Source organism: Petaurus breviceps, unplaced genomic scaffold (assembly GCF_028583685.1).
Source record: "Petaurus breviceps papuanus isolate PSGF00001 unplaced genomic scaffold, PetGlider_PUasm1.0 688, whole genome shotgun sequence".
Classification (NCBI taxonomy): domain Eukaryota; kingdom Metazoa; phylum Chordata; class Mammalia; order Diprotodontia; family Petauridae; genus Petaurus; species Petaurus breviceps.
In genome coordinates, this window is record NW_027186457.1 from 24,240,306 (window position 1) to 24,266,842 (window position 26,537).

General features: G+C 42.4%; 1 protein-coding gene across 3 annotated transcripts in view; it reads right to left on the reverse strand.

Moving 5' to 3' along the window:
- ATP11B (ATPase phospholipid transporting 11B (putative)) overlaps positions 1-26,537 on the reverse strand; it is a 144,170-nt gene that overhangs the window by 25,895 nt on the left and 91,738 nt on the right. For all 3 annotated transcript variants that reach the window (XM_069104796.1, XM_069104795.1, XM_069104797.1), the window contains exons 13-21: positions 24,981-25,202; positions 23,862-24,037; positions 22,694-22,762; positions 20,269-20,342; positions 17,294-17,397; positions 12,061-12,242; positions 9,897-10,100; positions 7,331-7,484; positions 2,176-2,278 (exon numbers count right to left, since the gene is read on the reverse strand). In XM_069104796.1, coding sequence (XP_068960897.1) covers positions 2,176-2,278; positions 7,331-7,484; positions 9,897-10,100; positions 12,061-12,242; positions 17,294-17,397; positions 20,269-20,342; positions 22,694-22,762; positions 23,862-24,037; positions 24,981-25,202 — 1,288 coding nt within the window. The remainder of the gene's footprint in view (positions 1-2,175; positions 2,279-7,330; positions 7,485-9,896; positions 10,101-12,060; positions 12,243-17,293; positions 17,398-20,268; positions 20,343-22,693; positions 22,763-23,861; positions 24,038-24,980; positions 25,203-26,537) is intronic.

The window sequence follows — 26,537 nt, forward strand, 5'->3', positions numbered from 1 at the left end:
AGCCATGTGACTTTGGGCAAGTTACTTAACCCCAATTGCCCTCCAAAAGGAAAAAAAAAAGAGTCTGCCATGTGCCAGCCCTCTGTCTGCTAAGCACTTTGTAAACATCATGTCGTTTGATCCTCACAACCCTAGGAGGGAGGAACTATTATTATTTTCATTTTACAGATGAGGAACTTGCAAGAGAGTTTAAGAGACTTGCTTGGGATCACATAACTAGTGAGTGTCTGAGGCTGGATTTGAACTTGTCTTCCTGGCTCCAGGCCTGGTGTTCTTCACACTATGGCATCATCTAGCTGCCCCCTATTACCACCACCCTAATGCAGGCCCTCATCAGCTCATAGCTGCCTCAAGACTCCCCATTCCAGTCCTTGCTCTGCTCAGCTGTCCAAATCATTTTCCTAAAGCCCAGGTCTGACCATGTCACTCCTCCTAACCCTTTAATAAATTATGGTGGCTCCTGGCTACCTCCAGGAAAGCCCTTCATCACCTCTTCCTACTCTTCCTCCCACCATTTCTAATCTTCTTAAGCATGACATCCAGTGACCTGGTGACACCGGCCTCCTTGCTGTTCCTCATACCAGACACTCCATCTCCCAGCTCAATGACCTTTCACTGGCTTCACTGGAATTCTCTCCCTCTTCATCTCCACTGCCTGGCTTTGCTTCCTTCCTTCCTGGCATGGCTGCACTACCATCTTCGGCAGGTACCTTGTATGCACAAGTTCTCTTCCATCAGACTGAGAGGTCCTGGAGGGCAAGACATGGTCTTCACCTTTCTTGCTGCAGCGTTGCCAGGGCAGCAGCAGGTGCCTAATGAGTGCAGGGGTGACTAGCTCTCTCCACCATGCTAAGCTGCCTCTCATAAAAAACAAAGAGCATAATTTGGTGGGAACTGGTAATTGGGATATTGGGAAAGTCCCAGGTAGGTTGGCCACCAGGAACGAAAGAAGAAAGTGCTGGAAATGGGTGGACACTGTAGGGGAAGTGTGTGTACTGACTAAATCCTGAAGGCTTATGTACAAAGAGGCTTCGTGGTACACTGGTGTCAGAGGACCTGGATTCCAATCCCACCTCCAATGCTTAATTGTGTACCGCTAAACTCCCACATTCTCAGTTTCCTCATCTCTAAGAGGTGGACTAGACTGACAGCCCCAAAGGCCCCTTCTATAAGCCTATGACCATCTGAAAGACTGGTCAGACTGGGGTGTTATTTTAGATGGGAGAATCATTTACACACTTCATATATTTGTACATGTTAAAAGTTATGATAATGAGTATAATTATTGTAGGTAGCAGTACTTGATCTAAAATAGATGACTCAAGTTAAAAAAAAGGATTAAAAAAAGAAAAAATAATTAAGAACAAAGTTCATTCTCTTAAAGTTAGAGGGCTGTGTTGTTCTCTTATCTATACTGTGTTCTCACACCACTTTCTTTTGCCTTAAAGCTTTGTGAAACAGACTGCAAAACCTTAAGCTTCTGGGAGGATGAATGTACAGCTAACAGTAACTTTGTGAGAGATAGCATTAAAGAATTCTGAAACATGCCAAATGCTCCCCCCATGGGTAAGGTGTAGCTGTTATTATAGAGGTTGTACTACAGAGTGGAGACAGTGGAGAGAGCCAGGAAAACCTGGGGGTTCCAGCCCTGCAACTGGCATGTCACCTGTTCTTGGGACTTCCTCTTGGGAGTGCTCTCTGTGCTAATGAAATCACAGATTCAGTCCGCATCTCTATAATTACTATCATGAGTCACCAACTTAATGCACTGTGGCAGCTTGGGGTTTCTATCATTTGGAACAGAAATTCTTTAAGAAATAGCGATTATAGGGGCGGCCAGGTGGCTAAGCGAGTAAGAGTACCGGCTCCAGTGTTGGGACGACCTGGAGATCGAATCCCGGGCTCAGACATTCAGCACCACACCCAGAAATAACTGGCCGTGTAACCTTGAGCAAGTTACTTAACCCCGATTGCTTTAAAAAAAAAAAATAGATTATTCAAGAAAAATTCAAAATGCTATATTGCACTTATGAGAAGAAAGCTTTGACATGTGATAAAATTATATGTGTGGCTTCAGTCTTAATCTGCACATCTGGCATTGCCATCTCAGAGACAAATGGAAAGTTCAAAATATTGACTACATATCAACTTAAAAAGTGAAGAAAAGTCAGTCACCTATGCCAACATGCGCTTCCTGTATCATGCTGACATCATTAGCACCATCACCAACAGCCAGCGTTATAGGTTTTTCTGGAGAGATTTTTATCAGTCTTATTACCTGAAAAGGGACAATTTTAATTAGTTCTCATAAAATTAGCTCTTAGTAAATGCTTTATGACTTACTACTGAGGCAAGATATGAATCATTAAACCAGTAGAGCCTATTTTTCTAGAGAAGTATTAAAATACCCCTCCTTCACAGGTTCATCTTTGGCTAGATGGTTAAAGTCAAATAGTCTTAATTCTATAAACCATCAGATTATTAAAGGAAACATTTACATGAAACAGCAGGGCTTGAGAAAAGTAACAGTGAAATTCTGGACACTCTGGCTAGAATAAGTTTGAAAGAGAAAACACAAAGAAGATAGCATTTCCAAAATTCAACTGTTACATTCCTTTCCAAACACAAACTTAGGTTTATTCAACATCAAAAAATTTAGAAATTATGAGTGGAGGCAGAACTCATTTGCTCTTATTTCTGCATAGTTGAGCAAGATCTAATTTATGGAAAATAAAGAAAAAGGTTAGGAACTGAAGAATGTCTTTCAAAAATAATGTGGGAAAAAGTAGCTTTGTGAAAAAATCTAAAGTTCATTAAAAACATTTTTTCCCTGTAAATTAAATGTTTTCAACTTCTTCTGTTTTTCTCATCTCTGAATCTTAAGTTTTTATAAACAAAACTTCTCCCAATACCCAGGCCCACAGTCATCTCTGAGATTAAGAAGGAGACAGAGAAGCTAGGAATCCTGCATTGTGCTACTCAGCACTCTCAAAATATTTCTCTGTAGAACCTACCTTAAATTGTCTTATCTCAAAGTTGTCAAGTCAATTCCAGAACGCAGACAAACTCTAACTCTTTCTTAGGTAAAAATGTATTCTTAGAGGCAGCTGGTGGTACTGAGGGAGATAAGTTCAAACCCGGTTTCAGAAATCTACTAGCTGTGTGACTCTGGACAAGTCACTGTCTACCTCGGTTTCCTCACCTGTAAAATGGGTAAAATAATAGCACCTGCCTCCCAGCTCTATGAGTATAAAATGAGGTAATATTGGCAAAGCTTTTATTATTTATTATTACTATATATCGATCTATGGCATAAATTTACAATATTTTTAAGGGCCTCTCTTAAGTTCAGCTCAATTTCATTCTACTTCCAGTTTTATCTGCCCACTAAGAAAGTGAACTACAGGTGGCTACAGGTTATAAATGCTTCTTAAACAAACCTCCACTGCCCATAGTTTAAAATTTTTTAAAAGGGAGAATGGCAGTATTTAGAATCACACACAATGAAATCTGAATGCTGCCAAACTCTAACCACCGACTACCTATGGAAAGGAGAGGCCCTACATGATGCTCCTGATGTGGACAGGCCTTTATATTCAGTCCCCTGGTGGGGCAGAGCACTGAGTGCAGGGACAAGTGTCTGATCTAGACACAGCCTCCTCTTCCCTCCAAGGTTCACAGGCCCCCTGGGGCACTTGCCAGGGCAGTCCTTGCCTATGGATGTCACCAGCCAGCCCTCTTTCTGAATCTGCACTGACATAATTTACTCCCCCAAGTACCTGCAGGAAACATGTTAAAGCCTGCTAACACTCATCATCATGTACTTCTCCCCTGCCCCTTGGGTGGCCCTCAATTCTGATTTCATCAGGCAGTCAACAAGAATTTATTGAGTGCAGGGTGGCTAGGTGGCACAATGAATAGAGCACCAGCCCTGGAGTCAGAAGGACCTGAGTTCAAATTCGGCCTCAGACACTTAACTAGCCATGTGACCTTGGGCAAGTCACTTAACCCCAACTGCCCTCCAAAAAGCAAAAAAAAAAAGTTTTGGGGTGGCTAGGTGGCGCAGTAAATAGAGCCACTGGCCCCAAAATCAGGAGGACCTGAGTTCAAATCCAGCCTCAGACACTTAACACAAAAACTAGCCATGTGACCTTAACCCCAATTGCCCTCCAAAAAAAAAAAAAGACTTTATTGAGCGCTTATCACAACTACAAAGAGACTCAGAAACAAGGCGATTTGGTAACTCAATGGCTCAAATTTTGGTCCTGAGGTCAGGAAGACTTGAGTTCAAATCTGATAACAGATACTTTCTAGCAATGTGACCCAGGGCAAGTCCCCTAACTTCAGCTTTGCCTCAAGTTTCCCCAACTGTAAAAAGAGATAATGACAGCAGCTGCCTTGAAGAGTTGTTGTGATAAATGCTTATCCCCACCCCTCCAAGAGCTCCTGTGCATGTACAAGATGTGCACAGTGTGAGCAGAAAGAAGGGAAGAGCAGCAGTGGAAGTCTGGGATGGTCCAGCACTAGCAGGAACAGGGCCTGGCTGGGGATCGCTGAAGGGACAGGGTCATTTCCCAGCTGAAGCACCCAAGGACTACATGATGAGGGACAAATGCAGGGATTTGCCCACCTGGCTAAGCAACAGTGTCATTCACTGGCTTTGTTCCTTGGCAGACAGCTAGGCTGGCATCCTGTAGGGCTCCAAATCCTACCTCCTCCCTCAGGATTCTGAAGCTTGGGACACCTAACTCAGCATCATCAGAAAATGAGATCACTTGGAGAGCATCCACCCACAAGTGACACCTATTGCAGGCAGATGTGGCTTGGGACGCTCTAGGCCCCTTCTAGTGACTGTCCTCTCCTGCTCGCTGCTGGGACGAAGGCTCCTTAGAATCTCGAGTTGTTACCACCTGTCCCAAAGGGTCATCATGACAAAAACATTTTGTAAACCTCTAGGTGCTTCCCAAAGGTGAGTTTTTATTATTACTATTTTATCTTCTGATTCTTCTCTGCAAATTATTTTAATCATCTTTTTCTAAGTTTTTTTGGGCAATAAGGAAAGCTAACCAGTCACATGATCTCACACCAATTAACATAATTTCTGTGTCAGAGAGCATGTTTCAACACAGAGTAAAGCACAGATTTAAAGCATGCCCGAAAGGCTCCCGAGCCCCACACCCTCCCAACAGCCTGTCAAGAGTGAGCTCTCCACTTTAGGGAGAGCAGCGTCCTCCTCAGTTCCCAGTGCCCTCTCCTCTCCTGAACACTACTACACTCTGGGCACTGAGAGACACAAAGACAAGTTTAACAGTTCCTGTCTTCAGGGAGCTTACACTCGAATTCTCTCTTTATCCTCTCATCGCTGACCTCATCAGCTCTTATAATTTAATTATGTAGGAGGGAGTCTTGCAAAGTGGAAAAGGGACTGTCTGCCTTCAGAGAGCATATGGGCTCAAATCCCTGCTCCACTGCTGACCAGCTGTGTGACTGTGAATAAGTCCCCTCAGTCCTTGGGGCCTGAGTGTCTTCCGCTGTAGGATGAGGAGGCTAGATACTAAATCTGCTTGGCCTTCGATGCCCTCCAAGACCTTGCTCCATCCCACCTTTCCAGTCTTTTTATACCTTATTCCACCTAGTGACAGTGGCCTCCAGGCTGTTCTACAAAGAAGATCCTCTATCTCTGGGCTCCAGCAATTTCCCTGGCTGTCCCCAGACCTAGAATGCCCTGTCCTATGCTCCATCTCCTGACTTTCCTGATTTCCTTCAAGTCCTACCTTCTATAGGAAGCCTTCCCCAAACTCTCCTAATTCCAGGGCATTCTCTCCTTCACTTCTTCCTATTTGTCCTCCACCTAACTTGCTGGTCCATATGTTTGCTAGTCGCTTCACCAATTAGACTGTGAGTTCCCTGAGGGTCTCTTTTAGTATCCCAAGTGCTATGCACAGTGCCTGGTACTCAGCAGGTCCTCCATAAATGTGTGCTGACTGACCGGCCTGAGGTCCCTTCCAGTTCTAGACCTATGGCCCTAAAGCACTTTGGTCATCCCACTTATAACCTGAGATCAGAAGGGAAGTCCAGGCTCAAGACTACATAAATATTGTGGTAAACTTAGCAATTTCAAAAGTTTTAGGATCAGGAAAAAAATAGAAAGGCTTGCTGGTCATGCTACTACTTCAAAACAGTTTTTCACCGAACAACTACATGGACACATATAGTTTCACTACAATTATAATTTTTTTTCAGTGGGATTAACAAACCCTAAAATATGACTAAAAAAGAGCTGCTCTCCAAGTACAATTCCACCAAGTTCTTCCAGCTTTCCTCCTTTTTGGCCTCCGCAGCACTAAGTTGCGGATACCTGTCCTCTGCTAAGGGAGGTTCAAACTCCACTCCATGATGGGACACTCCCTGACCTTTCCACCCTGAGACCCCATACGTGAGGATGGGATCCTCCTCCGCATAATGTCAGTTGCTGTAGAGATGGAATCCCAGCTATCCTGGCAGAGGCTGCAGGGACTTCAGAAGAAGCTAGAGGGCAGAGTCACCTGAACTTAGCCAGGCTTCTAAACTAGGCCCAGGCCCAGCCTAGACTGGCTTTGTGAGCCTGACACTTGGCTTCTGACTCTCTCATCCTGCCCAGTCCTTGCTGTGATAGCAGGTTCTGACCCAGACTCTGCCTCACACCTGATCCTTCCTGCTCTTGAGCAACCATCTACTCCCTCACCTCCCTCCCTCACCATCACATCCCCTGCCCTGAGACTGTGACACACTGTCTGGTGCACTTATCAAGCATTAAAGATATCTAAGGGGAGTGTGGAGTCTCCCTTCTAGACGATCAGCCCCACAAAGGCAGGAATCAAGCTGGCTTACCTACCTAATCTCTATCCAACCTGCTACCTAAGCTTGCTCTCTAGCACAATGCTTCGTATAAAAGTACTTAATGTCTGCTGAATTAAATTGAGCTTACATATGCTTTCCTTGGGACCAAAAATAACTTCCTCAGTGAGAATGGACTGGTTCAGCTTTTATTCTCTGCTATTAGAAACTTATAGAGCCTGAGAAAAGTAAAATGTACATCGAACAAAAAATGACCACACTGCCACAAAAGGTGCATAAAGGGTGAGCAAAGCCAGGGTAAAACATGAGAGTCTGATGTTTTATGAAGCCATGTCCCATAAGCCCATCACTCGATCAATGAAGTGCTCATTTTGCTCAGGAAGCACGTCATGACTAAGATGAAACTTCCATCTAGTGTTCTGTGAATTGAAGGAACTGAGGCCTCCCCCTACCCCACCCCAGGACCCTTCCCAGGGGGCACAGCCTGGCCTACTTTTGCCTTTTGCAGTGGGGCCATCCGGCAGCAGAGGACCGCGCAGCAGCTTTTACACACATCCATGAATATCTTCTCGTGCTCCCTCAGGGCCAGAGAGAGGCTGCTCCCATCTACCACCAGCCCATGCTGGATCACATGGTCTTCAGCGATTCTGGAAAAGAAAGCATTCTGATTTTCAACTGAATGCTTCCACACCATTCACTACACTGAAATAACAGTAAGAGATGTTTTCCCCTGAAACTGCAGGTTTTATTCTTTGCAGTTATTTATCTTATTATGGGGTGGCCGTTCCACAGCCATTCTGCTCTCACAGTGTGATATGCCTGCATCCTTGAAGCTGCTGTGATCCACCAAGAGGCAGCACATTGTCTCCTGAGCATTCAGGAGAGGGCAGATTTAGATTTAAAGCTGGAAGGAGCCTGAGAAGTCAGTGAATCCAGGCCCCATTTCATAGATAAGGAAATTCAGGCACAGTGAGTGTAAGCGACAGGTCTGGGGGCCACACAGCCCCAAGTGAGAAGGGGTCTTCCTGAGTCCAAGTTCAGGGACCCCTATGCCAACACTAGAACAAAAGAACTATCACCGGGGTGGCCAGGTAGCACAGCAAGTAAGAGCACCGGCTCCAGTGTTGAGAAGACTTGGAGATCGAATCCCGGGCTCAGACACTTAGCACCCACCCAGAAACACCTGGCCGTGTAACCTTGAGCAAGTTACTTAACCCCGATTGCTTAAAAAATAAAAAAATAAAAAAAGAACTATCACCTCGAGCCAACCTGATGATGAGTCATTCTAAATTAGCTGAGCTGGACTCCAGACAACACAGAATCTATCAATGGAATTACCTTTCCAGGAAAGTAAGATGTACTTGGAACCAAACTTCAGTGGAGCAATTTTTTCACATTATCTGAAAACTTATACCTAGTTCGACTGCCTGACTAGTCCAGGTGTCCAAGGCAACCCAGAATGGTCCCAAGATCTCTGGAGTACCAGGAGAGGAAGGAGGCTACACATACAACCGAGCAGGAATGGAAGAGAGGGATTCCCGTCGGTGGAGAGCCCTGGGGCTCCCCTGGGGTTGTGTTTAGGCCCTGGTACTATGGCTGAAAGAAGCCATAAGGGAACTTCTGCTCCCTCCCAGCAGGCTCTAGTAACAAGACATGAGAGGCTGTAGAGAGACTAGAACCTGAACAATTCATTCAGCTAAATGGAGTTTATGCCTTTACAGAGGCAAACAGACCCACTGCTCTCTACTTTATCAAACTACCTGCTTAGTGAGAACCTGAAATTCTCTGGCAAGGGACAAAGTTTTGGCTCCACAACTAGAGATAAAATTTGATTTCTCCAGGTACAGGCTAGATAAGCATCTGTGAAGACTCTTCTAGATGAACTTCTGTACTTGGAGAGGCTGGTGTACAGGGCATTAAAGTCAGGGCACCTGGGTGCAAGTCCTGCCTTCACTTCCTGGGCGACCCAGGCAAGGTCATTAACCATTATGGTCCACCTTTCCTTTATCTGTAAACTAAGAGGACTGTGTTCAATGGCCTCTGAGCAAGGCCCTTTGCTGCTCTGGATCCAAGAGACTATGAATATCAACCCTTGCTTTTTTAATAAACCCAGGACCAGATACAAGATCTTCTAGCTTTTAAAGCCCTTTGAAAGCTGACTTGTTCCTGCCTTCCCAGATTCTTGCCCCTTTCTCCCCTCCATGCACTTTGGCAATCTAGTAACCTCATCCCCAAGAGGCTTGGACTGAAGTCTCATCTAAATTATCACCTTCTGATCTTCAATTAATCCTGTACATCTCGTTCTTAGGAGTGGGCTCCTTGAGAGCAAGGACTGTCTTTTGCTCAGTACATAACACACTGCCTGGCACACAGGAAGCACTTAATAAATGCTTGTTGACTGAACTTTGTGTTGAATGAACACAAAGGTGTGTTTGCATAAATGTGTCACACCCACCCACCCATGTTCTGGATGCTATGTCTAAAGATCTAAACCCTACCAGTTTCTTTGGTCATATCAGTGATGGTTTGATCCAAATGACTGGTACATAAAAGCACCAACAGATTAAAATACACAATCATTACTGAAATCTATTTCCCTGGGAGTTTTAAAAGGCCCCACTGGATGGCAGCACTTCAACAGCCAGTACTTAGAATTACTCAATGCAATCAATAAGCCCCTTTTCTGGAGAGGCTTCAGCTAAGTAATCACTCCAGCAGCCAAGGCCCTCTACTTCAAAAAGCCTACACATTTATCAGTTTCCCTCTGAAGAATTTAAATCAATCAATCAACATATAAGTATCTGCCACATAGGCCCGCTGGGGCACAGAGGGCTTACACGAGACCACAAAGGCCTCTAGGGAAGCCCCTAAGAGGTGACTACATTGTTACCCAGAGTAGAACCTGTCTATGGGAAGCTGCCCAAACCATAAAGTATAAAACTTGCTGTGTTGTGCCTGAAAAAGCCAACATGTGGGTCATAGCCTCTGGACGATTTATTCCCGGGCCCAGGGTGGCCCCTCCTTGGGGATCCCAAAGAACTCCCTGGTGCCCAAAGTACCTTCTGGCCAGTCGCCTCAGCTGCTCTGCACATTCACTGTCTGATTTCTGGTTGACCAGTTCAAGGATGTTCATGGTTCTATGAAAATGTCCACACGATAAGCTCACACTGATGGCGGTTTCATGTTTGTCTCCGGTGAGTACCCAGATTTTGATGCCCGCCATGCGCAAGGCTTCAATGGTTTCTCTCACTTTATCTTGAAGCCTGAAATAAGAACCAAAGCCATTTGCCACAGGCCTTGTCAGGCTGGTGTTTTACAAACAGCAGAATAATGTGCTAAATAAACAGAACATAGATGCTCAATTTTGTTACATCAGTGTGGCTTATACCAGAGTTATGAACCCTTCATGATGACCTGTTTAAGCCAAAATCTCTGTATCAGAATCCTAATATCTGAACTGTGAGAGACACATCTTCAAAGCCTTTTTTCACAAGTTAGATGAGCCACCTTGATTCAATGAGATGCCATTTTCACCAGAAAGCTTTAAATTTCAAGGTGTAAGTGAGGATTAGAGAAATGAATAGTCTTCTCTCACCTATAACTCAAAGAGTTATAGATCAAGGACCAAAGGCAACAGTACTTACTGAGAAGATAAACATCTGTACACTTGAGGAGCTGATTAAACAGAAATGTAGAGAAAATGTACATACTAATGTCCATGGATCCCCAAACCAAAGTAAGAATAATCACTTAATTTATTATTGCTATAAATCTGTGTATATATATAAATATAAATATAAAAAGCAAAGCTTTGGCCAGACATTTGATTTAAATTTTATAACAGATACTAAGCTTTCTTCTCCTTTTCCTTTAAACTTCAAGACTTGATATTTTGCAACAGACTTTAGGTGTACAGTGAGTACAAGGTAGTGTTCTGAGTGGAAGAGTCCTTGCCTTCAGGAAACTTTCATTCTCCTGGGGATCAGAAGGTGGCAAGGGGAGATGACACGTCTTTTTTGATCCAGATCTGTGATGTCATTGGTATGATCAAGGCCCGGTGAGGAAATTTCTTCAGTCGATGGAAATTGGCAACTGTTTTCTAACTTCTGGTCTTAAAGAGCTGCTTAGAGCAGAGGTATCAAACATGAAGGACCTTGACACCAACCCACTCCAGAGTGCCCAGAACCAAATTAGATGTCACTGGGAAATAATTAAAGTAAATAGACACTAAAACATGGATAACACTATATTTTAAAACTTAGTTGATGTATGCCTGGCCTGTAGGGATCATTATGTATGGATAACTGACCCCTTCAACACCTCTGCCCTAGACCAGTAAGAGGTCAGGTGACTTGTCCAGGGTCCCACAGGCAGGAGGTATTAAAGGTGAAACCTGAGCCCAGGTCTTTTTTTATTTTGAGGCAGGCTTAAGAGGTAGCTGGTGGTACAGTACACAGGGCACTGGACCTGGAGTCAGGAAGACCTGAGCTCAAATCTAGCCTCAGACTCTTATGAGCTATGTGATGCTGGCAAGTCACTTAACTTCTGTCTGCCTCCGTTTCCTCAACTGTAAAACAAGAATAATAACAGCAGGTCCTTCCACAGGGCTGTTGTAAGGATCTGGTGAAATCATAATTATAAGGCTCTAAGCATGGTGTCCAGTACACAGAAGGTCCAATACAAATACTTTCACCCTTTATTCACTGGTCTCATGGCACATAAAAACACAGATGGTAATACAAGGTAGGAAGTAAGGAAGACAAAGGAAAGATCTATAGACACTTGAAGCTGGGGCTCTGAGAAGGCCACCCCACTTCCCAGAGGAAGAGGCAGTGTTGAAGGAAGATTCAGATCCTTTTTTTTTTTTGCGGGGCGGCGGGGTGGAGTGTGGAGATCCAGACTCTGAAAGACAAAGACAGGGGAGGACTGCTCTCCAGGCTTGGTGGGGGAGAACCCCATGAGGATGCTGAGGTGAAAGCCTGCTAACCCTGAACAGGAGCATGACGTCAGACATTACATGGGAAGCTGCCCTGCAGAGCCACGAAGAGCCCTGTGTACTCAGCGCTGACTGAACTCTCTCCCATTTTATTCTGTTTAGAGCACAAATTCTGCTTTCCCAAATGCCAAGTGAAACACCATCGTCAGGCTCCTGGTGCTGCACGGCCCATCACCCATGCCTCAGTTCAGCGCGAGCACGACGAGCCTCGGCCCGGCCCGACTTACCGGTCCTCTACACCCGTCGCCCCGAGCAGCAACAGCTCTCTCTCTATGAAGTGGAATGCCTCTGCTAACTTCTCTTCTCGCTGCTGCAAGGCAGTTCTGGCCGCAAACAGGCGTCTGTCCACTTCCTCAAACTCTTCAGGCGTGAACCGTCTATATGCCACACACAGAGTTCTTAGCCCTTTCTAGGACAAAAAACGGAGGAACTGAGAGGCCGGTTTTAACATCAATCACCTAATAATGTAAGATGTATCGTATGACAATATCTTTTCGGTCAGCAAAATAGAATTCTCACCTTGGCACCCAAACATCAAGCCAAGCCACAGTTTTTAACAAAGAACATCCACTAAAGCCCTCCTCACATGGTTCCGCACAGCCTGCTGATAGCATTCAGTGAGCACTAACTCTGGGGGACTCTCCCTCCCTCTAGAACCAGCAGGGGCTGCAGGCATAGAGGCTCATTGCCAGACAACAGACAACCACAGTGCAAGCAGGCCTTTTTGCAGGGTGAGTGAGCTAAATCCCTGACACACTGAAACAAGCCTTAGGGGCAACAGGGATTCCCAAAGGGTGTGAGCTCAGAAGAGAAGCATTTGAGGCAAGAGGTAGAACCTGTGCAAAGGCAGGATGTCAGACATTTAATGTCATATATGAGGAGCAGCAAGGTTAGCTGGGGAGCAGTGTATAATCAGTGCGGAAGGGTAGGCTGCGGCCAGACTGTGAGATACCCAAAGAAGGAGTCTGTCTGTATTTTATCTTAGGAGGCAGAGGGGGCTGCACAAACTCCCTGAGCAGGACAGTGACCAGAGCAAACCTTTACTTTAAGAATATCTATCTAAAATTGGGAAGAGAAATGAGAGTCAACAGCCTGACTAAGGAAAATAACACCTTAAAAAATAGACTAACTTAAATGGCAAAGGAGGCTCAAAAAGGCAATGAAGAGAAGAATGCCTTAAAAAGCCAAATTTGCCAGATGGAAAAAGAATCTCAAAAGCTCAATGAGGAGAATCATTGCTTCAGAATTAGACTGGAGCAAATGGAAGCTAATGGCTTTATGAGAAATCAAGATGCTGTTAAACAGATCCAAACAAATGAAAGAATAGAAGGCAATGTGAAATATCTCATGGGAAAAACCACTGACCTGGAAAACAGATCCAGGAGAGATAATTTAAAAATTATTGGACTACCTGAAAGCCATGACCAAAGTAAGAACCTAGAAATCATCCTCCAGGAAGTTCTCAAAGAAAACGGCCCTGATGTTATAGAAGCAGAGGGCAAAATAGAGGTTGAAAGAATCCACCGATCACCTCCCCCAAAAGATCCCAAAAAGAAAACTCCTAGGAATATCAGACTGCTGTTTGAAGGTCAGACTGGAATAGACGCAAGGAAGACCAACAAGAAAGGTGAGAGGCAATGATGTCTTGGAAAAGGGGACAGTTAGGAAAAGAGTTCTAGAGGGAAAATCGACCAAATTCAACAAGTGACTGAATATGGGAGGGTGGGACTGACAGAAAAGGAAAGTCACGAATGCCTCTGAGACTGCAAAGCTGGGTAACAGGAAACAGTGACGTCTGAAAGAGGAAAGGATATGCAGGCACGAACATTGAGTTCTATTTGGGCTATGTTGAGTCTGACATCCAGGTAGAGGCGGGAGAAGAACTCAGGTGACAAATAAGGACTAGATGTGTAATTATAGAAGTACTCCAGGCAGAGGTGACAGCTGGAGCCATGGAATCTGTGAAGAGGTAGAGGGAAGTAAAGAAAGAGGGGGAGAAGAAAAAGCAGCCAAGAGAGAAGAGCAGAGAGGACGCAAAGGAGAAGGGAAGGGAGGAAAGGGGAGAGAAGAGAGCCAAGGACAAAGATCTGGGGAAAGAGCTTTGGAGGAGACATGGAGGATGGTCCTGCAAAGTAAACAGAGAAAGATCAGTAGAGAACAGTGGCACAAAAACTCAAAGAAAAGCATATCCAAGAGGAAGGAGGGGTTCTAGAGTGAAACAGTACAGAGGTCAAGGAAGATGAGGACTGGGAAGAAACCACTGGACTGATTGATAAAGATTATAGATAACCTTAGAGCACTTGCGATTGAGAGGTAGGGTTGAAAGTCAGACAGCAAGGAGAGGAAGTGGAGTCAATGAATTTAGGCAATGTTCTCCTGGAGAAAGGATATAAGATGATAGGTTGAGGAGATAGTTGGGTCAAGTTTTTTATAAGGACAGGGAATATAAGATATGTTTGAAGGCAGCAGGGAAGGACTCAGATGATATGAAGAGACTGAAATTTAGAGAGTGACTGAATGAAGGGCAAAAACTGCAAAGACTAGTTGATGCTTTGGCCCTGTCAAGAAAAAAGGGAAGGGAAAAAAAAAAAGGGAAGGGAGTTGCTTCAACATTAATAGTTTGCATGGAAGTGGAAGTGTAATTCATCAGCAAAGCTTAACTCATTATCAGGAAGACTGGAATTCAAACCCTGCCTCAGAGGATCTATGGCTATGCAATGTGGGACAAATCACTTAACCTTTTAGCCTTGGTTTCATCATCTATAAAATGGGGATAATAGGATTTGCTTCCTAGGATTCTTGAGAGGATCAAATGAGATGGCATGTTTAAAGCACTATGTAAACTTTAAAGTGCTATAAATGTTAATTATCAATCTGAGCTATCATTAGCCCAATTTCACCAGGCAGATTCCTCTCCAGGGGTCTTAACACACACACTACTCCTTCCATAAATCTCATTGCTGACACTCTCTGTGGAATTGTGATTTTGTCTTCTATTCAATCTCCACAGATTCAGCGAAACCTGAACATCTTTAACAGGTTTATTTCTTAGATGCTACCTGAAAGACCTCACTTCTTTCTCTATCTTTCACAGTCTTTAACTGAGGGTCAGTCTATTCTTTTTTCAGGAATGAGACTTTCTTCCACCTCATTTCCAATGTTTCATCCTGGTCTTAAGGGACTTAACTTCAACATGCATGATTTTTGACATTATTCTTATCAATGACTTTTATCTTTAGTAAGGTATTAACTTTTTTATTAATTAATTTAAAATTTAATTTTATGGATTTAAAATTTAAGGATATATAATTTTAATTTTATTAATTATTAATCCAATAATTAATTTATTAATTTCACTTTACCCCTCCATGTACTCTGACTTTTTCTGCAGAAACTACTCCACTTTTGAGTTTCTGTTGAATTTATCTTTTTTCCTTATGTTCCTCAATGTAATATTTATTCCTATTTAGATTCTTAAATGCCATTCAGTAACTCTGCACCCTGTGTATTCTGAAAGTTTGAATTTTGCCTCCTAAATTTAATTAAGGCTTTCAAAAGCTTTACTGTAAAATTAATTTGGTTTTCAATACAGCACCTAGCACATCACTGGTGTGGAAGCAAATAACGAAAAACAACCACATTTTAACTAGGTGGTACAGTAGACAGAACGGTGGGTTTGGAGTCAGGAAAACCTGAGTTCAAATCTTGCCTCAGACTCTTAATTAGTCGTGTAATGTTGGGCAAATCACTTAATGTCTATTATCCTCAGTTTCCTCATCTGTAAAATAAGGGTCATAACAGCTGCTACCTTACTTGCTGTGAGGCTCAAATGAGATACTATGTGCAGAGCACTCTGCAAACACTGAAGTGTTATGTAAATACTAGATACTGTCAGATATTATTTTAATGCTTTTATAGTGAATGGCTTCATCTGATAGTTTAGGAAGTTGCAAAATGATCCCTAGATGCTGGGGGCTATGATTTTTGAGACCGTATGTTGGTGTGAAATTGTTGAAATAAGAGCATAAAAAGACTTGCCTGTTGAGATGTCTTCCCAAGAGAATCCACCAATATCCTTTCCCCCCAAAATGAGAATTTGAGAAATATGGATATATAAACATGCCAATTCCCAGCAGTTTGTAAACTATAGGAAGTCCTTGACTTATAAACCCTTCTTTTAAAAGCAACCTGTGTCTATGAAGGGCTGCAAACACTCCTGTATCCCTGTGCTCTCTCGGAAGCTGTGAAAAAAACAAACTAGAACTTTTGGAGAATTCTGATTTAGAAGCAAAGAATGGGTGTTGCTCAGGTGATTCTTGTACAGGAAAGAGATGGCCTTTCAGATTCCACAACTGTCATCAGCTGACAGAAACTGACTTATAGGGGAGAGACCAAGGGAGAGCAGCCTTGACTATTCAGTGTGCCCAGCCCAAATCACTGACCTACCCCATAAACCATCTTCTGGCCAATGTTCAAAGGACTTCCCAGGCAGCCCCATTTCACTTTTGAATGGCTCTAATTGTTAGGAGGTTTTTTTCTCAAACCAAACTCAACCACTGCCACCCCACCATATTACCCCTCCAATTTCCAACTGAATGCTCTAGGACAAGTATGATCTCTCTTCTACTTGAAAGTTCTTCAAATCTGTAAGGATGTCTATTATGTCCCTTAGGCATTCTCCTCTCCAAGCTAAATATCCTCAGTTATCTCAAGGTTCTTTGTTAAGACGTGGTACATTGGAAAATATGCTGGACTTGAAGGCAGAGGACCTGGGGTCAAAGCCCAGTTTTTCCACTCACTACCTGTGTGAGCATGAGCAGGCACAAGTCACCTCACTTTCATTTCTGCATTTTAGTTTCGGGGGCCAGAGGCTGGGCTAGAGGATCTCTAGGGTCACTAGAAGTCCTAAACAAGACACCGTGATCCTTCACCAAAGGCAGGCAGGCAGCGTGGATAAACAGGAAGTGCTCTGGGTAGATGAGGAGCAAGAGAGTGAACCTAAGAAGCTGGCTTTGTCACATACCACTTGGGTGCCTTAGAGAGCCCATGTGGCCTCTTTGGACCTCAGCACCCCTCCCTACAGAACAGCAGATGACAAGCTATGGGACCTTCAGAGGTCCCTTCCTGCAGCACTGTCTTGGCACTCTCTGGCTCATCATTACACTTTCTGAAATGTGGCAACACATCTCAAACTGATGGTCAAATAACTTTCAAACATGTTCCTAAGTTAGAGACAACCTTTTTTTAAAACAAACAGTTCATACAGAAAACCCTCTAAAATCCTAAGTAAAAACTATGGTATAAAAGCATTTGTTTTAAGTAATGGTGAAGCAAATATCATGAAAGAACTATTTAATTTCTCTAGGTTTTTGATAGAGTGCTAATGCAAGAAAAAAAAACTCCAAGGTTTAACATGTATATTACTGACATATTTTAATCATTATTGAAATTTATACTCACCAAAGCAAATTCATCTACATGAATTCTTGTTTTTTCTATTTCACCACCAACACAGTTAGGAAGAATTGAAGACTCTGCTCCTTTAGAAAACAAAAGTTTCTCACCTGGGAGGGGAGAGGAAATTAATATTTCCTTTGAATTGCTGCTGAGAATGTTATAAATCAAGTATTCAAATATCTAAAGGTCACAGTAAGTGGAGGCTGGTGAAGAAGACAGAAGACAAGAAGGATAATTTTTAAAGTTCTACTATGGAAAAAAGCAGAATCACAGAAGGGACACAACTCCTAAACCACAGTGGGTGGGATAACCCTTTACTCCTTTTGCTTATTTGTTTTGGTCAAGAAAAATCATCCAAGAAACCTGGACCTAGAGTTGGAAGGGAACTTCAGTGAGTACCCAGGCTGAGGTCCAGAGAAGTCAAAAAACACACCCTAAGTCCCAGGGGACTCCCTAGAGCAGGATCTGAACCCAGTTCTCCAATGTCCCATAGTGCCCATTTGAACAGGAAAAGAGCAGAATAAATAAGGTGCTAAAATCTAAGTTAAGTAAGTTTATAGATATTAAGAAAGCAAGTCACTACCTGTGACAAAGGCAAGTCAACAGATCTAAGTATATTATATGCAAAGAAACACAAAGCACTAGTGGCTGTGACTGCTGAACCCCAGGAAGAGATTTCTGAAAGACTATGGGAAACAGGAGACACGCCACAGTGAAAAGGTTAGAAAATAAGAGCAGTAAAGTAGGTCCAGCTAACTTAAATTTTGTTCCTAGGAAAAATAAGACCATGTGCAAACATCTCTCTCTCTCTCACAGTTACTAACTGGCAGATCAGGAAAAGACTACAGATATTATTTATTTAGATTTTAGCAAAATATCAACCAAGAAGCATTTATTGCACATCTACTAAATGCCAGGCACAGTGCCAGGGCTAAGGATGAAAAGATAAAGATGACAGTGTGGCAGTCAGGAAGCACATTTGTTACTCCGGGCCAGGCACCTTGCCCTCAAGGAGTTTGTAATCTAACTGGGGCAAACAATGCTGTACTACATCCAGAGTACACACAGGAGCATATGGGAAGTCATCTGACAGAGTGCTCACCCATAGGGAGTGGGCAGGGAAATGCAGGGAAATCTGGAAAGGCCTTCTGCAGAAGAGGGGGGGAGGAGGTTTTTGTGGCAAATGAGTGAATGGACTGCAGTGGGGAGAAACCTAAGGCAAGGAGACCAACCAGACTACTGAAATAGACCAGGAGAAAGCACCTTATAGAAGGTGCTTCATAAATGCTTGATAACTTGAGAGGAGGTGAGAGCGTATACCAACGTAACAGTTGTGTGAAGGGAGAGAAGGAAGACTGAAGAAATGTGAAGTGTAAAATGACAACAAACTGAGTACATGGGGTGAATTAGAGAGAAGAGTTTAGGATAATGCTGAGGTCGTAGTAGCCTAGATAGAAACAAATATGTTTGGAAGAAGGCTAGATTATGAGAGAAAAGATAATGACTTCTGCACCAGACATGTTAATCTTGAAATGCCTATCAGACATACAGTTGGAAATGCCTAATAGGTAGTTGGCAACATAGGAGTGGGGAGACCCACCTTGCCAGACAAGATGGAGAGACTTAGGGCTAGACTGTAAACATAGTCGCATGGATTCAGAACTCCTTTAAGGAACAGCCCCAGAGACTTGTCATTCATGGCTCAAAGCCACTTTAGAAGAGGGTCTCTGGGGGCGGCCAGGTAGCACAGCGAGTAAGAGCACCGGCTCCAGTGTCAGAATGACCTGGAGATCGAATCCCGGGCTCAGACACTTAGCACCCACCCAGAAACACCTGGCCCTGTAACCTTGAGCAAGTTACTTAACCCCAGTTGCTTAGGGGTGGCCAGGTGGCTCAGCAGAGCACTGGCTCCAGTATCGGGATGACCTGGATCAAATCCAGGCTCAGATACTCAGCACCACGCCCAGAAATAACTGGCCTTGTAACCTTGAGCAAGTTACTTAAACCCGATTGCTTTAAAAAAAAAAAAGAAGAGGGTCTCTGGTAAAGTAACCCAGGAGTCCAGCACAAGTAGGGCCTGTGCCACCAAGCATTTTTATCAGTTACTTGGGTAAGGTAGATATGATATCCTTTTCAAATTTGCAGATAAAAACAAACCTGAGAGGGATAGCTAGAATGCTGGATAACAGTCAAGACACAAAAAGATCTTGTTGCATGAAATTTATCTAAACAGACCAAATTTACTACATATAAATGTAGGATTATACACTTGGGTTCAAAAAATAAACTAGTATAAGATATGGATGTACTGAAAAATAGCAGTTCATCTGAAAAATGTTTTAGAGGATTTTAGTTGGGTGAAAGTTTTGTGATGACATCCAAAAAAGCTAATGAAATATGGAGCTCTATTAAGGGAGGTATAGTAATCAGAAATAGGGAGATGGCAATGCCATCACTGTTCTCTGCCACTCAAAACAGATCTAAAGCATATTGTCCTGAGTGCCACGTAACTGGCAAGTCTGACAGCATCCAGAAGAGAGCTAACAGGATGGTAGAAGACCTAAGGATCAGCTGAAAGAAGTGGAGATGTTTAGGAGAAAGTTAATGATAAAAATCTTTACATTATCTTAAGGGCTTTTGTGTGGAAAAGGGATTAAATATATTTTGCTTAGGTCCAAGGTGCAGAACAAGGAGTGATAGGTGAAAGTTGTAAAGAGAGAAATTTAGATTTGGTGAAAGGAAACACTTCCCAGCAATCAGGTTATCCCAAAGTAGAGTAAGCTGCTTGAAGAGGTGTTGGGTTCTTAAGTCAAAGCTGGATGACATGTTTGTTTGCAGTTTTGTAAAGAGTTCTTTATCAGGAATGGGACAAATTCTAAGATTTCTTCTAATTCTCAGTTTCTATCTCTTATAATCCTGAGATTCTGTTATTCTAAATATTTCACAAGTTAAAAATTGCAGGCTATTTGATTACAAACCTGAAGGAGATTGTACAATCACACTCATTCGCCTACGATCTGAATCAAATTCCAGAACATGAAGCAATTTGTACCTGGAAAAAACAGAAAGAAAACAATCTAATTAAGGAGTTACTCTTTTAAAATACAGAAAGCCTGACTGTAGCAAGAATAATTGGATACTAAGTCAAACTGTATTAGGATGATGGGCTCTGAGGTATTTGTTATGATCCTAAAAAGTGATCTGGAAGTTATTGTAGAATTGAATATGTGAAGTCACTAAGCCCAAAGAACACTACCAAGACCAACAAAGTATTGGGCATTTGTGCCAGGAACTATGCCAAGCATTTTTTACAAATACTATCTTATTTGCTCCTCATATCTGAGAGATGGGTGCTGTGTTCTTCATTTTACAATTGAGGAATCTAAATCAGACAGAGGTAAACTGACTGGCCCAGAGTCATACAACTAGTCAGTGTCTCAGGCTGCATTTAAACACTGGTCTTCCTGACTCGCTCCATCCCCTGCAATGCCCGGCAGTTGCCCAGACAACTCTTTTATCTCCTCAGTAAAACCCCAACACCTCATCATGGTGGGAAAATCAGGGAACCTGAGGAGCAAAGCAGCTTAAGGTTGTTGTCAAAAGCCTGGCCAACAGCAACCTATGAAGCCATGTGTGGTGGGATCTGTGTCTGCAGGATGTACTCAGATAAAATCACAGATCTGCCCAAGTCCCAACGCACATTCACAATAAGATTTCATTATCTTAGCAAATGGCAAGATAAAAATAGAAATTAGTTCAGCATGCATTTCAGTTGAATGTACATCAGGTAGACTATTTCAGTGGCTCCATGCAGGTGGACCTTCACCCCAAGCAGACTCTAACCCCTCCAGACCTTCCTATTCTATCTGGCTTGCAATAAGCCTTTCTCAAGGTCTTCTAACAATGCATTAAAGGTGTCCCCATGCACCCACGTAGAACCTTCATGCATCTCTCCATTGTTCTTTGATCACCCCCAATTCTGATTCTTGGGAAATTGTGGATGTATCATATGTTTAAAAGCCAATTATTACATTAGTGGAACATTGGTGTTAAAAAAACGGGTCTTTGTATGAAGGAGTGTAATCGGAATGGGAATTTGAAGACCTTCCCTGGTTTGAAAATATACTTTGCCCCCTAATAGGTTGAATATAATCAAATGGAGCCTGTGGTGGGAGGAGTTTGCTCAAGGATGGAGCACAGCCCACAGGAAGCTGGGAGTCAGAGCAGCTAGAAACGGCTGGGAGGAAAGAACACATTCAAGGGAGACAGACAGGCTTGTGAGTAAATACTGGTCTTGTGTTGGTTTGTGGGAAGGCTAAAGGATGCTTTGGTTCTCTGTGCTGTTGTGGCTTATTAACTTCTTTGCTACTATGATTAAATCGGTTTACTGGTTTTGGGATTCAGTTTTCTGGTGTCTGAATAAATGTTTTGCTTCTGTCTTCTCTATGGAGAGTCTGTTTGACTGTTGGTGCTGTGAATATTGCATTGGTGCTACAGGAAGCAGAGCAGGCTTATCAAAAAGCACAGTGCAACTGACCCAATGAAATGCAATCCCTCTTCTTCCTCCTGTTCATATCAAGGTGCATATACTAAAGGCCTGACTAACTGCATGCTGGTCATTATCTGAACAATATATGTAATTCATCCAACTCTTTTGTTTCCAAGCAGATTACTAGACCAAAATTTTTTTGAGTGACTTTGCTTTAACAGTTTTTAATGTCTCATGGAGTCAATAGCTTCAATTGGTCAACTCTAATTTTCAGGGAGTTATTTTCTTCAGTAAGGTTTTTTGTTTCTCGTAACAATCGTCTGTTTCTTTCTGTCCCTGAGCACTGAAAGATTCCCTGCTACATGTGCTCCTGGCCAGACTCCATCCTCTTAGTTTGTCTCCCTAAACTGACCTGGGCTGGAAAGATGATGTGATGTGACTTTCTTAGATTTCCCGATTAGGATTTGGTCTAATGTGTTCTCTCAGTCTTTGTGGATGACGTATGGTGAAGGAGCTACACTGCACTTCTTCTTGATACTTCCCATCTTGACTCTGCCTTTGCTGAGTAACTCTGGGTATCATGAAGAAGGCCCTGCACCTATATAGTATTCTAAGGTCTGTTTAAATCAAAACAATATTAATAGTTTGCTCAAAGTAGTATTTGGAACATCACAACATTTTTGCAGTATCTTCCTTGTATCTGGATTCTATGTAGGACAAAATTTCACAACAGTTGGGGACACATTTGGCAAGCATGTTTATAACTCACCAGAAATGAGTAATTAGAGAGTTGAAGAAAATTATCTCTGTGGTTGCAGCCAAAGAGCAACACATACATGGCACCTGACTTCATTCTACATGATGAATAACATGCAATTTATAATTAGAAAACGAGAATGGCTAAACGGCATTACCTTTCAAGTTTTCCAAGGGTTTTAATTTCCATAGTTTCTTCAATACTGCCCATAAACACGACACCAATTCTAAATTTAAAGGGTGGGAAAATTACATATAATTTTATGGGGTTATGTTTAATGTTTTGTAATGACACATCATTGTAGTTTTAGTTGAAAAAATACTCGAAATACGTATCTAAAGCACATTTAAATCTTTTCTTTGTGTATCTGGTTATTAATACCTGGTTATTTCCAGAACTTGAAAAATTAAATTTTGGAAAAAATTTTGCATCAAAATGATTAGCTAAAAACTACTACAATGTATTTGTTTCTTGAGCTATGGTTTCAAAAAATGGCATCTTATAAGTCTTTCCCAAAAATGAATTTACGAAGATTTTGCCCTAATTCAAAAACAAACATCTTCACAATACAACAAATTCTAAACCTGTATATTAATCAGTAACAGTTTTGAGACTTAATAAAGCTCACTTTAACTTCTAAATTCATTACTACCTTGAAAAACTAGCACCTTTACATGTTTATAAATATTATACACATATATAAAGCACCAATAATTTTGTCAGCATGGAAGAATTCCCAGTACAAAACCTCCTGGAAGCCAAACACATTATAGCCTGTGCCCGTTTCCATCCTACACAGCCAAATCTGGAACATAAACAGTTGAGCTAATTTGCCAAATCAGTGTAAAAGGTGAGATTTGAATCTAGCTCTCAATCACTATTCCCCACTGTCTAATTATATATGCCATACTTTAACTTTAAATGTATTTAATATTTAATAATTTATTTATTTGAATATTTAATAAAAATAAATGTATTTAAAATAATAATGGGCACACATCAGAGGCAAGACATCTGGCTCAGTTCTAATCTGCTACAAAAGATTAATGAAGATATGTAGTAAAATATACTTTTTTTGCAGGGACTAGAGGGAGACATGCAATTAATAGGCAGAATGGTGCAGTGAGGGCCAAGGTGCTCATTTCACCTTGGTGCCTAGTCCTTTGGACCTCAGTTATCTCATACACAGAAAGAGAAAGGGTTGGCAGGAGAGGACAGTGGAGGATCTATAATTCTACACTAACATCTGATGAGATGTACCTAAGTACCTGCCACCTCTGGCTGAAGACTCTCTGTATAACTAAGTACACCCTCTCCCTACTTACCTTGCAGCAGCCTCAACTAAGGCCTTTTCATCTGGTGAAGCAGCATAGTATTCTAACTGTGAAGACGCAGCACTGGGATGCCAGGGGCCATCCCCAAGGCCATCAGGTTGGCCACTACTGATCTGCACTGTGTGACAGAGACCAACGGCTTTGAAGAAGAGATCTTGTTCTCTAATCTGGAGAAATACAATTCACATTTCTGAGACAAACAGCATTCCCAGACTATAGCCTGAAAAGTAAAGGTTTGAAGAGATGCTACTGAACACAAAGTTGCTAAACTGGATTTGGAACAAGACTTCAGAAAATCTGGTACTGGCTGTCAAACAACCTGCTAGATTCTGATTAGACTAGTAAACAAAATATCAGCCCTTGCTTAAAGACCCTTCCATCTAAGACTCAGGATGCTTGAGAATTTCTCACTCTTCTCGTTCTGGTGACTGCACTCTGGGACCTCCCTCTCCACAGCCTCTGTGGCACATTCTACCACTGATGAAAGCAGGCACCAAACGGCCAGGTTTGGTGTAGGGCCAGTCCTGGTGACAGAGAGAAGGCTCCAACATCAAGAGCAGCACTAGGTCTGCTTTCCCAGAACAAGGACTCTAAGGCTAGTTAGTCCAGTGCCTCACATAGAGCAGCACTGTGCTGAAGACCAACAAGATAAACCGATCCCCCCTCCAGGCAAAGCCTGCTTTGATCCCTAAGCATGGCCTGCCGGTGACTGTGGGCTCTCAAAGACTATGACAGCCAGTATGGAAAAAGTAGGCCTGGCCTCACCAGTGTGAAAAGCTAATCTATCCGTGGAGGACTGGCTCCCCAGCAGGGCACTTTTTCAGACAGAGCAATTTAGTGAAATCCTAAATTATTATTACTTCAAGGTAGGGGTGTGTGTGTGTCTGTGTGTCTGTGTGTGTGTGGAAGAGGCAATGGCAGATAATGGAGGACCCAGCCCAAATAATCACAGGTCCCTGAATTAATGCAATGAGTACATATCTGCACTGCATGAAAGGGTAGGAATTTAAAATGCATAATGTCTTCTCACCAGCCCCCAAATAAAATTATTTCCATTTCAAGATGGAAATAAGAATTAACCTCTAAGCAACAAGGAAAAATATTGCTTACTAGTTCAGTTTCATTTTCAGAACTTATTGCAAGATGAGCTGAGGTGCTGAGATGGGCTAAGCTTCTGAAGTATGCTAAACCTTCGGAAGATTCTGGTGTTGGTCCCTCTGGTACCAGTCTACCATTGATTTCTTGGTATTTTATGCCATTAATTGAACACTCTCGAAACTGCATCTCATTTTCAGTCAGAGTTCCAGTTTTATCTGTAAACACATATTCCACCTAGAAAAATGTGAAATGTTGCAACAAAAAAATATTCATTAAACAACTCTGTTTTCATAATGGTAAGCTCAGTCTTGTAAGAACAAAATCAACCAAGAGTTTATTCTTTTCTAAGTTGCTACTGATGCTGGTATTTATATAATTAAAAAATTAAATGATGAAAATGGTAAAAGGGACAACACAGCAAAACAAAAAAACAATTTCTTTTTTTTCTTTTTGCTTTTTGGAGGGGAACTGGGGTTAAGTGACTTGCCCAAAGCCACATGGCTAGTAAGTGTGTCAAGTGTCTGAGGCCGCATTTGAACTCAGGTCCTCCTGACTTCAGGGCCGGTGCTCTATTCACTATGCCACCTAGCTGCCCCCAAAAAACCAATTTCTGTCACGCACACTTCAGAACATGCAGCTTCCTAAAGTGTGAAGTGCAGATGGCTCGCTTCTGGAGCTGGTTGGGATGTGGCATCTATATCTCCTTTCCAACCAGGGTGGATTTCTGCTGTACTACAGGACTTCCAGCAATCTCTTAAGTAAAAGGAGGATGACTGGGGACCTTTGAGAGCATCTAGTGTGGGAAAAATTGGGAAGTACTAGAAGCATGAAAGCCATGGGAGGAGTGACTCAGTAAAAGAGAAATTAAAATATGGGGTAGTGAGACACAATTCATCTTTATTGCCAAAAAAAGAGTTTATTTTTACTGCTAAGGCAAGGAAGAGTCATTGCAAAATGTTAAAGAGAAGGGTTAAAAAAAGCAAATAAGACAGATTATTTAGGAACCCATGTTTAAGACTGATTCTAAGTAAGAAATACAGGAAGAGAATTCCTGCGAATTTTGTGACAGTTCAGTTGAGGCATAAAACTAGACTTTGGACTGATGATTTGGTTATGAAGATGGTCATATAAGAAATAAAAGGTGAGGCACAGTGAATAGAGCACCAGCCCTGGAGGCAGGAGGGCCTGAGTTCAAAACTGGCCTCAGACACTTAACAAAAAAACTAGCCATGTGACCTTGGGCAAGTCACTTTACCCTATATGCCCTCCAAAAAGCAATAGATAGATAGATACGATATAGATAGAGAGAGAGATAAATGAATGAAAAGAGATGTCAGGATTTGCAGATGCTCAAGAAAGAAGCAAAGATCTGTAGGAAACTGAAGGTAACTGTCATGTTCCTTTCTTGGAGAGTATCAGAGATGTTTGTAAAACCCTATGACAAAGCAAAGATGAGTCAGATCAAAAGAAATAATTTTATTAGGATGTATGAAACTGAAGGTTCTGAGACCAACTGAAAATTTGTGTGTGTGTGTGTGTGTGTGTGTGTGTGTGTGTGTGTGTGTGTGT